This window comes from Trachypithecus francoisi, unplaced genomic scaffold (genome assembly GCF_009764315.1).
Source record: "Trachypithecus francoisi isolate TF-2019V2 unplaced genomic scaffold, Tfra_2.0 Lachesis_group13, whole genome shotgun sequence".
In the NCBI taxonomy this organism is placed as follows: Eukaryota; Metazoa; Chordata; class Mammalia; order Primates; family Cercopithecidae; genus Trachypithecus; species Trachypithecus francoisi.
In genome coordinates, this window is record NW_022681458.1 from 513,660 (window position 1) to 526,774 (window position 13,115).

Sequence of the window (13,115 nt, forward strand, 5' to 3'; positions counted from 1 at the left end):
GTCTCTACTAAAAATATAAAAATTAGCTGGGTGTGGTGGTGGGCGCCTGTAATCCCAGCTACTTGGGAGGCTGAGGCAGGAGAATAGCTTGAACCCGGGAGGCAGGGGGTTGCAAGTGAGCCAAGATCGCGTCATTGCATTCCAGCTTGGGTGACAGGGTAAGACTCCATGTCAAAAAAAAAAAAAAAAAAAAAAAAAAGTTTTTGGGCTGAGATGATGGGGTGTTCTAGATATAGGATCATGTCATCTACAAACAAAGATAAATTTGACTTCCTCTTTTCCTATTTGAATATCCTTTATTTCTTTCTCTTTCCTGATTGCCCTGGCCAGAACTTCCAATATCATGTTGAGTAAGAGTGGTGAAAGAGGGCATCCTTGTCTTGTGTCAGTTTTTAAGGGGAATGCTTCCAGCTTTTGCCCATTCAATATGATACTGGCTGTGGGTTTGTCATATATAGCTCTTATTATTTTGAGGTATGCTCCTTCGATATCTAGTTTTTAACATAAAGGAACACTAAATTTTATCGAAGGCCTTGTCTGCATCTGTTGACATAACTATGTGGTTTTTGTCTTTATTCTGGTTTATGTGATCAATCACATTTATTGATTTGTGTATGTTGAACCAACCTTGCATTCTGGGGATGAAGCCAACCTGGTCATAGTGGATAAGCTTTTTGATATGCCTCTGAATTCAGTTTTCTAGTATTTTATTCAGGATTTTTATATCAATGTTCATCAAGGATACTGGCCTGAAGTTTTCTTTTTTTGTTGTATCTCTGACAGATTTTGGTATCAGGATGATGCTGGCCTCATAGAATGAGTTAGGGAGGAGTCCCTCCTTTTCAATTTTTTTTTGGAATAGTTTCAGTAGAAATTGTACCAGCTCTTGGCCAGGTGTGGTGGCTCATGCCTGAAATTCCCAGCACTTTGGGAGGCCGAGGTGGGCAGATCACCTGAGGTCGGGAGATCGAGAGCAGCCTGACCAACATGGAGAAACCCTGTTTCAACTAAAAACACAAAATTAGCTGGGTGTGGTGGCACACGCCTATAATCCCAGCTACTTGGAAGGCTGAGGCAGGAGAATTGCTTGAACCCTGGAGGCGGAGGTTGCGGTGAGCCATGACTGTGCCATTGCACTCCAGCCTGGGCAACAAGAATGAAACTTCATCTCAAAAAAAAAAAAAAAAAAAAAAAAAGGAGAAATTGTACCAGCTCTTCTTTGTACCTCTGGTTGAATTCAGCTGTGAATCCATCTGGTTCTGGGCTACTTTTTTTTTTTGCTTGGTAGGATATTTACTACTGCCTCCATTTCAGAACTCATTATTGGTCTATTCAGGGATTCAATTTCTTCTTGGTTCAGTCTTGGGAGGGTGTATGTGTCCAGGAATTTATCAATTTTTTTTAGATTTTCCAGTTTATGTGCATAGAGGTGTTTATAGTATTCTCTGATGATCGTTTGTACTTCTGTGGGGTCAGTGGTGACAGTCCCCTATCATTTCAGATTGTTCATTTGATTATTCTCTATTATCTTCTTTATTAGTCTAGCTAGTGGTCTATTTTATTAATTTTTTCAAAAAACCAGCTCCTGGATTTGATTTTTTGAAGGGTTTTTTTTGTCTCTATCTCTTCAGTTCAGCTCTGATCTTGGCTATTTTTTGTCTTCTGCTAGATTTGGGGTTTGTTTGCTCTTGATTCTCTAGTTCTTTTAATTGAGATGTTACGTTGTGAACCTGAGATCTTTCTAACTTTTTGATGTGGGCATTTAGTACTATAAATTTCCCTCTTAACACTGCTTTAGCTGTGTTAAGAGAGTCTGATAAGTTATCTCTTTGTTCTCATTAGTTTCAAATAACTTATTGATTTCTACCTTAATTTCATTATTTACCCGAGAGTCATTCAGGAGCAGGTTGTTTAATTTCCATACAGTTGTGTGGTTTTCAGTGAATGTTTACATCTTGAGTTCTAATTTGATCGTGCTGTGGTGTAAGAGACTGTTTTTATTTCAGTTCTTATGCATTTGCTGAGGAGTGTTTTGCTTCCGATTACATGATCAGTTTTAGAGAAAGTGCCATGTGGTGATGAGAAGAATGTACATTTTGTTGTTTTTGAGTGGAGAGTTCTGTAGCTATCTATAAGGTCACTTGATCCAGGGCTGAGTTCAGGTCCTAAATATTTTTGTTAACTTTCTGTCTTGATCTGTCTAATATTGTCAGTGGGGTGTTAAAGTCTCCCACTATTATTGTGTGGGAGTCTAAGTCTCTTTGTAGACCTCTAAGAACTTGCTTTATGAATCTGGGGGCTCCTGTATTGGGTGCATATATATTTAGGATAATTAGCTCTTCTTGTTGAACCCTTTACCATTATATAATCCCCTTCTTTGTCTTTTAAAATCTTTATTGCTTTAAAGTCTGTTTCGTCAGAAACTAGGATTGCAAGCCTTGTTTTCTTCTGTTTTCCATTTGCTTGGCAAATTTTATTCCATCTCTTTATTTTAAACCTATGTGTGTCTTTGCACATGAGAGGGGTCTCTTGAAGACAGCACACTCAAATGTCTTGGCTCTTTATCCAGCTTGTCATTCTGTGTCTTTCAATTGGGGCATTTAGCCCATTTACATTTAAGGTTAATATTGTTATGTGTGAATTTCATCCTGTCATCATGGTGCTAGCTGGTTATTTTGCAGACTTGTTTATGTGGTTGCTTTATAGTGTCACCGGCCTATGTATTTCAGTGTGTTTTTGCAGTAGCTGGTAACAGTTTTTCCTTTCTGTATTTAGTGCTTCCTTCAGGAGCTCTTGTAAGGCAGGCCTGGTGGTGATGAATTACCTAAGCATTTGCTTGTCTGGAAAGAATCTTATTTCTGTTTTGCTCATGAAGTTTAGTTTGGCTAGATATGAAATTCTGGGTTGGAATTTTTTTCCTAAGAATGTTGAATATTAGCCCCCAATCTCTTCTGGCTTGTAGGGTTTCTGCTGAGAGGTCCCGTTAGTCTGAAGGGATTCCCTTTGTAGGTGACCTGGCCTTTCTCTCTGGCTGCCTTTAATATTTTTTCTTTCATTTCAACCTTGGAGAATCTGATGATTATATGTCTTGGGGTAGATCTTCTTGTGGAGTATCTTACTGGGGTTCTCTGCAATTCCTGCATTTGAATATTAGCCTGTCTTGTTAGGTTGGGGAAATTCTCCTGGATGATATCCTGAAGTACGTTTTCCAACTTGATTCCACTCTCCCTGTCTTTTTCGGGTAACCCAATTAGTTGTAGGTTTGGTCTCTTCACATAATCCCATATTTCTTGGAGGTTTTGTCATTCCTTTTCATTCTTTTCTCTCTATTCTTGTCTGCCTATTTCAGAAAGATAGTCTTCAATGCTCTGAGATTCTTTCCTCTGCTTGGCCTATTCTGCTATTGATACTTGTGATTGCAATGTGAGGTTCTCATGTTGTGTTTTTCAGCTCCATCAGGTTGGTTATGTTTCTCTCAACACTGGCTATAAGCTCCTGTGTTGTTTTATCATAGTCCTTAGCTTCTTTGCATTGGGTTACAACATGCCCCTTTAGCTCAGCAAAGTTCATTATCACCCACCTTCCGGGGCCTGCTTCTGTCAATAACGCCATCTCAGCCTCAGCCCATTTCTATTTCTCCCTTGCTGGAGAGGTGTTGTGGTCATTTGGAGAAGAGGCACTTTAACTTTTTGAGTGTTCAGCATTTTTTGTGTTGATTTTCTCATCTCTGCGGGTTTATCAAACTTTGATCTTTGAGGTTGCTGACTTTTCAGTGGGGTTTTTATGTGGTTTTTTTGGTTCATATTGTTGTTGTTGCTGTTTTTTTTTTTTTATATAGGGTCTCACTTTGTCACCTAGGGTGGAGTGCAGTGGCACAATCTCAGCTCACTACAACCTCTGCCTCACAGATTCAAGCAGTTTTCCCTCCTCAGCCTGCCACCATGCCCGGCTAATTTTTTTTTGTATTATTAGTAGAGATGGGGTTTCACCACGTTGGCCAGGCTGGTCTTGAACTCCTGACCTCAGGTGATCCGCCCACCTCAGCCTCCCAAAGTGCTGGGATTAAGGTGTGAGCCACTGCACCTGGCCTGTTATTTTTCTTTTACTAGTCAGGCCACTCTACCACAGGGCCTCTGAGGTTTGCTGGGAGTCTGCTCCAGACCCTAGTTGCCTCGGTTTTTCCTGTACCTGGAGGTATCACCAGCAAAGTCTGTGAAACAGAAAATATGGCAGCCAGCTTCCTCCTCTAAAAGCTTTGTCCCAGGAGGGTACTGACTTGTTGCTGGCCCAAATGCACCCGTAGGGGGTGGCTCACCCAGTCAGGAGGAACAGGGTCAGGGACCCACTTCAAGCAGCAGCCTGGCTGCTTTTTGCAGAGTAGGTATGCTGCATTTGGGGGAACTCTTTCTTATCCAGACTGTTTATATTCTCCAAAGCCAGCAGGCTGAAATGGCTGAGTCAACTGAACTACAGAGATGGTGGCCATCCCGCCCCCCAGAAACGCAGATCCAACTCAGGCAGATTTCCAGCCTGCTGCTGTTGGCTGGCTAGAATTCCAAGCCAGTGGGTCTTAACTTGTGAGGTGCTGTGGAAGTGGGCCTCACAGAATGACACTGCTTGGCTCCCTGGATTCAGCCCTCTTCCTAGGGATTTGTACAAACAGATTTTCCGCCTTGCTGGGGGTCCTGGGGCTGAAGTGTGTGAAACTCCTGGGTCTCTGTGTGTGACTCAGTGGCTGCTCTGCTGAGACTGAACACAACTCTGTGTACTGGACCCCAGGCCCTAGTGGCATGGCTCATGAGGGGATCTCCTGATTGTGGGTTGCAAAGATCTGCCGGAGAAGTGTGGTTTCCCAGGCGAGGTTGCACAATCACTCACCATTTCTCTTGCCTGGGGGTGGGGGTTCCTTTGGCTCCACACTGCTCCTGGGTGGGCCATTAACCCCGACCCTCACTTTTCTTCATCCTCTGTGGGTTGTTTGCCTAGTTAGTTCCAGTGCAAGAACCTGAATATTTCAGTTGAAGGTGAATTCACTCACCCCTTTTCTCTCCTCTTCGTGAGTGGCGTGGACCTCAGCTGCTTCTAATCAGCCATCTTGGATCCTCCTGTATTATAATTTTAAATATCTGCACTTGGTCTGCTGGGGTTGGGTTCCTATTGTTGCATGTGGGGCCAGGCCGAAAACCTGCTAAAAAGTAGCAGGGCATCTGCCAGCCCAACTCTGCGGGACAAAGAGGCTGATGACCCCTGCCTGGCGTGCAGACCAGGTAGGCGACACAGGGTGGGGATGGACTGGGGCAGCCTATATTTTAATTTGCAAATGTTTTTATGTTCTCCATTTGTTTCTGTCATGGCATCCTGTTCGTTTCAGAGACGCAGTGTTTCATTTCTGTGAAGGTTTTGTGAAAATGTAATACAGTGATATATTCACAAGGCTCAAATTCTGAAGGTTCAAAAACGAGTCCATAGTGCAAGTCTCCCTCTCAGCACTGTTCCAAAGCCTGCCAGTTTGGCCACCCTTCCCTGGGGCCATTAATGTCACCAGTTCATTCTATAGTGTGGAATATAGTGCACATATAATTTTCTCTCTTTTCCCCACAAGCAGTAGCTACTATACAGAGTTTTGAATCTTTTCTCCATGTAATGATGCATCTTGAAGGATGTCTCATTATTGGGATATAAAGAGCTGCTTCCTTGTTTGTATAGTTGCCCAATATTCTGTTCACATAGATGCACCACCATTTATTTAGCTGGCTTTTATTTATTTACTTATTTAGAGACAGGGTCTCACTCCAGGTGCCCAGGCTGGTGTGCAGTGGCACGATCTTGGCTCACTGTAGCCTCGACCTCCTGGGCTCAGGTGATTCTCCCACCTCAGCCTCCTGAGTAGCTGGGACTATAGGTACATGCCACGACACCCAATGAATTTTTGGTATTTTTGGTAGAGATGAGGTTTCGCCATGTTGCTCCAGCTGGTCTCAAACTCCTGGACTCAAGCAATGTGCCAATCTGCCCACCTTAGCCTCCCAAAGTGCTGAGATTACAGGTGTGAACCACTGTGCCAGGCTATTTAACTGGCTTTCCAATGGTTAATTCACAAAATTTTACTATCACAAACAAGGCTGATATAAAAAATTACAAGATAACATTTTACATTTCTGAGGAAGGAGCATTCCTATTTCTCCTGAGCATGAACTGGGAGCCCTTCCCGGGGCTCCCGGGACACGCTGGCTTGCACTGTGACTTTGCCGCTGCAGGCTGTGAGATTTCCGCCTTCCCTACTCTGCAAAGTCAGGTCCCACTCGCTGTTTCATTTCCCAGCTTCCAAACAGTGCTGCTATCCCTCATCTTTCATGGGCTGTTTTCCCATTCTTTGTTCTTATGGATTTAAATGTTTAAAAAATTCCTTCACTGTCATTGTGTTCAGGGTATTCAGGGAACAAAAATAAATAGATATATTCAGTCTGCTATCTTCAATTTGAAGTTTCTAATCCCTTGCTTTTACAACTTCTTTAGGTTGTATTATTTGTTTTTTTTCCGGAAATGTGACAATGGCTCAGTTTGGATGTGAGGTTTTCATCTCTGTGCAATGGGGGAACACTCATCAGCAGATGTAGGCAGGGGATGCTCAGACGCTCCACCTGAAGGCATGGATTGCTAAGGTTGGTCTCTATCATGGACTTTTATTGTTCTCCAATCACATTTAGTATGAAATGTAACACAATATTCTAAATTCAAAATTAATTTTTTTTTTTTCCTGACAGGAAATTGAAACTTGATGGCTAGGTTAAAAAAAAATAAGGAAAAGACAACAATAATAAACATGGCTTGATGAGGGAGGTCTGAATCAGACCAAGCTCTTTTTGATAGTCACAGGTTAAAACAAGCCCACAAAAAAACAGCAGGTCACACAGGCAACGCACTCCCAGACTGCAATAGCGACAATTCCCACAACATTCAGCATCGAGGAGACCTTTTCGGGATTACCATAGTCTATCAGAGGTGCAAAATTTTACAAGGGCCAGTGACTGGAGTGCCCCCAAAAGGAGGGGCCCAGACAAGTTGGAAATATTTAGTCTGGGTGCAAGAGGACGTAGGGAGCCCCAACAAGAGTTTTCAGATATGTGAAGGGCCTGAATAAGGAGAAAAGCTCCTTCTAGTTGGCACCAGCAGTCACACTTAAGCTTCCTGGACATCACAAACCCCAGCACACACACACATGACCACAAATGGAACTGAGCAGGCCGTGCTCACCATTGATGTAATTATTTACCTAAGCATCACAACTAATACAAACACCTCAGAAGACAACACTGACTCTTATCACAAGCAATCCCTCTGCTATTTCCTACTCTATTCTAGTGTGTTTACTTCAATGATTACTGTGACACACTCTAAAGTGCTCACAGTCCAGCACAGATCACATCCACAGCACAGACTGCTCCACTGGAAAAAAAAACAGGTTGTGCTTTAGGATTCTAAGGGGGTAGGTGGAATCCCAGGAGGGAATGGGAAGTCCCAGAGGCAGTGGGCAGCTCTGGTGGGGCAGGAGGCAGTGGGGAATCCAGGGAGGCGGGAGGCAGTGGGCAGCTCTGGCGGGGCAGGAGGCAGTGGGCAGCTCTGGCGGGGCAGGAGGCAGTGGGGAATCCAGGGAGGCGGGAGGCAGTGGGCAGCTCTGGCGGGGCAGGAGGCAGTGGGCAGCTCTGGCGGGGCAGGAGGCAGTGGGGAATCCAGGGAGGCAGGAGGCAGTGGGCAGCTCTGGCGGGGCAGGAGGCAGTGGGCAGCTCTGGCGGGGCAGGAGGCAGTGGGGAATCCAGGGAGGCGGGAGGCAGTCGCAGGAAGCAGTGGGCCCCATGATATGGAGGATATTCACACATGTGTCAGAGAAGGACAAAAGAAGAATTTCCCCACTGAGTAAGAGGCTGGATTGGATGATATGCAAAGCCCCTCTTCCAAATCGAGGACCTTACTCATCAGGACAAAAATTTACCAACATCTATAAGAACAAACCCCACCAGGTTGCAGAATACCTCCCCTGCCCTGTTCTCACCCCTCCCTTCCCCACTGGCCTACCTGAAACACAAGCACACCCATGTGGGAAACCGCCAGTCGAATCTTGGTTCCTTCCCTGTCAGAAGCCATGTGAAATCTGGTGCCGTACATTTCCAACTTTCGAGCAACCTCGAGCACCTGGAAATCTGACTCAGCAGGTGTCTGGCCCCTGTAATGAAAAACAGGAGAACCACACACTACAAACACTTGATTTCTGAAAGAGCCAAAATGCATTATGGAAGGGACCAGGAAAACCAACAATGAAGGCTTTACGTGTCTAGAGGACAGATCGTTCACTGTCTGTATGTTTACCCACTACAAAAACACTATACCACATGTGCAGGCCAAAGACATCCTCAGTTTTCTTCTATTCTGTAACTACTTTGGAATGGGTAGAATGCTTTCTTTGCATCCATTAGCTACTCAGCCTTACATCTGTTCCATAGTGACAAGGTTATACACAAACACTACTGGCAAAGACAAATTTTAAATCAGAAGAAATACCACACAGGGCCGGGCACAGTGGCTGACGCCTGTAATCCCAGCACCTTGGGAGGCCGAGGTGGGTGGATCACCTGAGGTCAGGAGTTCGAGACCAGCCTGGACAACACGGTGAAACCCCGTCTCTACTAAAAATACAAAAATTAGCCAGGCACGGTGGTTGAGTTTGCAGTGAGCTGAAATCATGCAACTGTACTTCAGAATGGGTGACAGAGTGAGACTCCATCTCTAATAATAATAATAATAATAATATGGGCCGGGCGCGGTGGCTCAAGCCTGTAATCCCAGCACTTTGGGAGGCCGAGACGGGCGGATCACGAGGTCAGGAGATCGAGACCATCCTGGCTAACACGGTGAAACCCCGTCTCTACTAAAAATACAAAAAAAAAACTAGCCGGGCGAGGTGGCGGGCGCCTGTAGTCCCAGCTACTAGGAGGCTGAGGCAGGAGAATGGCGTAAACCCAGGAGGCGGAGCTTGCAGTGAGCTGAGATCCGGCCACTGAACTCCAGCCTGGGCGGCAGAGTGAGACTCCGCCTCAAAAAAAAAAAAAAAAAAAAAAAAAAAAAAAAAATAATAATAATAATATGAAAAAGAAAGAAAATGAGTGTGATGAGATAGTAGTGTTATCTACAGTATTTCCTTTCTTTTTTTTTTGGAGTCTCACTCTGCAGCTCAGGCTGGAATGTAATGGTGCAATCTCAGCTCACTGCAACCTCTGCCTCCCAGGTTCAAGTGGATTCTCCTGCCTCAGCCTCCGGAGTAGCTGTGATGACAGGCGTGAGCCACCACGCCCAGCTAACTTTTTGTATTTTTAGTAGAGACGGGGTTTGCCATGTTGGCCGGGCTGGTCTCAAACTCCTGACCTCAGGTGATCCACCCACCTTGGCCTCCCAAAGTGCTGGGATTACGGGCATGAGCCACTGCGCCCGGCCAACTCCTTTTCATTTTAAAAAATACTTTTTACTATCTGAAACATTTGTGTCTTTTTTTTTTTTTTTTTGAGACGGAGTCTCGCTCTGTCTCCCAGGCTGGAGTGCAGTGGCCGGATCTCAGCTCACTGCAAGCTCTGCCTCCCGGGTTCACGCCATTCTCCTGCCTCAGCCTCCCGAGTAGGTGGGACTACAGGCGCCCGCCACCTCGCCCGGCTAGTTTTTTGTATTTTTTTTTTAGTGGAGACGGGGTTTCACCGTGTTAGCCAGGATGGTCTGGATCTCCTGACCTCGTGATCCGCCCGTCTCGGCCTCCCAAAATGCTGGGATTACAGGCTTGAGCCACCGCGCCCGGCCACATTTGTGTCTTATAAACCCATTTTATCACTCACTCACTCATTCGCTCGCTCACTCACTCATTTAGAGACAGGGTCTCGCTCTGTTGCCCAGGCTGGAGTGTAGTGGCATAATCTTGGCTCACTGCAAGCTCCGCCTCCCAGGCTCAAGTGATCCTTCCGCCTCAGTCTCCCGAGTAGCTGAGACCACAGGCACACACCACCACAGCTAGCTAATTTTTTGTTGAGACAGGGTTCTGTCATGTTGCCCAGGGTGATCTTGAACTCCTGGACTCAAACGAGTCGGCCTCTCAAAGTGTTGGGATTACAGGCATGAGCCACTGTGCCTGGCTTTTTTCTGCAGTTTCAAAGATCTAAAAGCAATGGGATACAGTCAAGAAAAGCACCTCTTTAATATCCTATTCAGTGATTATAAAGGTGTTTTCAGTGGATCACTGAAGAACCATTAGAATCATAAGACAAGGTAAAAATTGTATAATAATTAAAATAAAGGTACAATATTGTCTTAAAAAAAACCCTAAAGAACTATTAAAAGAAATCAGATGTGCAATGAAGCTGTGATGATTGTGATAGACAAACTCTCAAATTAACATACTGAAGGCCTATGATGTGGAGCAGAGCTTCCTGCTTCCTGGCTTATTCGGGAAGAGCTCAACTATATTCCCCTATGAAGCAGACCACATGACTCACCCTTCTCTTACTGGTTTTGTAGGGTTTTTAGCAGATACATGTGCACATGTAAGCACACACACACGCACATGTGCAAGTACACATAACCACAGTATACAACATACACAGGAACACACATCAACACACAGGAACATAGGAGCCACACACAGACACACAATGCATGCATAGGAACACATATAACACACATACACATACGACCACACAGCCACACATGTATACACAGAACACACCCAGACACACACACACAGAACTACCCTGAGGGTCCAGTTCTTTCTTCCACAAGCAGGTTTCTCAACATAAGCGCCCAAAAATGTTGTCACTGTCTCCTCACTGCACTTTCAGTGTACTTGAACCTAGAATTCACCCTCAACACTCACTGAAAATGCTGAAGGCGATGCATTGCCACACTGCCAAGCTCAGAAACCTGCTCCTGTGCCTACCTCCCCAAGCCTGGTAGTCTCCACACAAGGGGCTGTGGCCACTATCCTAAAAGATGCTCTCTTGGCACCTGTGCCCTTCCATGCCTCTGGCTGCTGAAGGCTTCTGTGGGTGCCTCCTCCTGCACTCGGCCTCTCAAATGTCAGTTCTTCAGGGGTTCATCCTGGGCTCTTCTCCCTTCCTGACCTGTATCTGTCCTCTGCCTAGCTGATTTCACCCATTGCACAGGTTAACCTGGCCTACGTGCTGACAACACTCTCCCCAGCATCCCAAACCCACCCATCCACTAGGGACTGTCCTTCAGGTTGGACAGTTCACAGCACAATGCTCAGTTCTCCCTTCCTCATGACCAGCCCCTGCTGTGCGTCTCAGCAGGGAGAGACTGTCCCCAACCCTAGGAACACAGACTGAACCAGTGACCGTTTCCTGCTGGGATGGCACATAACACTAGGAGAGAGCCCTTGGCTCCATGGGTCAAGGTCTGGATGTGACAATCAGAATAGCTGTACCTTCCTCGCTACCAGCCAGAATAATGGCAACACTTGAAAGAGACAAAGCCAAGGGTACCTGGGAGAACAGAGCGGGAGCTCTACCCGCACTGCCCTGCATGGAGGCCTCCTCAAGGTCAGATCAGGTGAATGGATGAGAAGCAACGACTTAAACACACAAGATGCCCACACCGTCATGTCTGAGAGGGAACTGTGCACGCACGGTCTCACCGTATGTACGACGGGGTAAAACTGTGCATGCCATGAGATGGGTTTGAGGAATACACACAGATGCTTGTAAGAGCTGCCCGTAGTTGCCACCATGGCCTCTCCAGTATTAGCTGGCACTTCCACCTCCAGCCCTTCACCCAATGTGTCCATGCCACGCTGGAACCTCCCTCTCCCCCTCCCTTCCCAGGCTGGTGCTTTGCTTGGAATGCTTCCTTCCTGGCTTTGCCCGCCTACGTCCTCCCACGAGCCTCCTTGAGCCTCGCCTCAGCCTTCTTTCAGCTCGTAGTGTATGAGCGATGCTCTTGCTACACTGCACACATTCTCATCTGTAGAAATGGATTTATATATCTCATGACTGCCATGCTGTCCAGCACACACAAGGCAATCCCCTGCACACACAAGAGATCCCCCACGCTGGGAGTGGTGAGGTGTACGAAATGCACACCGTCTTACAGGGTAAGATAAAATCTGTACAGGTAGGCATCTCAGTCTGTGCTGTTCAAACCAACTCCCCAGTGCTGACAGCAGTGGTGGATGCATCGTTGGCACTCATACTCTGAAGGTGTGAAAGGGCAGCTGCCAGCAAGTCCCAGTAGAGCCTTAACGACACACATGAACATACATGATCTGATAAACCTGCATCTCAAAAGGATGTGTCACAAAGGCAAGGCTAAGTCCTCCTGACTCACTTTCACCAGCTGAGTGCTCCCCTTTGGTGACTAAAGTTCCCACCCACCTGGGCCAGAGCCCACAGCGCTTTCCCATACTGTTCTTCAATCCTTTTCCCCTTAGCTAGCACTCTTTCTCTACGTCTCTACCACTTCCATCCAGAAAAACCCACCAGTGTCAAGTCTCAGAGAAATCAAAACAAGACGAGATGAAGGACATGGGTGCCAGGTGATCCCTAATGCCCTGACACAGGCAGACACTGTCAGCCTCACACAGTCCCCTCCTCCTCCAGCACAGCACAGTGTCTTCCCCGCAGAGGACTCTTCCTGCCACACTGCAGAGACACTGCAGCAGCTGAGACCCCCACAATAGCCACCCCATCCTGCTCAGTAGCATCTGCCTCCCCTAGGCCCTGATGTCTTTTTCAGCACCATTTTTTTTTTTTTTTTTTTTTTTTGAGATGGAGTCTCGCTCTGTTGCCAGGCTGGAGTGTGCAGTGGTGCCATCTCGTCACACTGCAACCTCCACCTCCTGGGTCCAAGCGATTCTCCTGCCTCAGCCTCCCGAGTTGCTGGGATTCCAAGCGCCTTCCATTAGCTTGGCTAATTTTTTCGTATTTTTAGCAGAGATGGGGTTTCACTATGTTGGCCAGGCTGGTCTCAAACTCCCGACCTCAGGCGATCCACCTGCCTCAGCCTCCCCAAGTGCTGGGATCACAGGCGTGAGCCACCGCGCCCGGCACCTTCCAGCACCTTCTAAA

At 46.4% G+C, this 13,115-nt stretch overlaps 1 protein-coding gene across 7 annotated transcripts in view; it reads right to left on the reverse strand.

Annotated features, from left to right (window-relative positions):
• Positions 1-13,115, reverse strand: part of FARP2 (FERM, ARH/RhoGEF and pleckstrin domain protein 2) — a 147,552-nt gene that overhangs the window by 74,973 nt on the left and 59,464 nt on the right. For all 7 annotated transcript variants that reach the window (XM_033229477.1, XM_033229473.1, XM_033229475.1 and 4 more), the window contains exon 8: positions 8,074-8,221. In XM_033229477.1, coding sequence (XP_033085368.1) covers positions 8,074-8,221 — 148 coding nt within the window. The remainder of the gene's footprint in view (positions 1-8,073; positions 8,222-13,115) is intronic.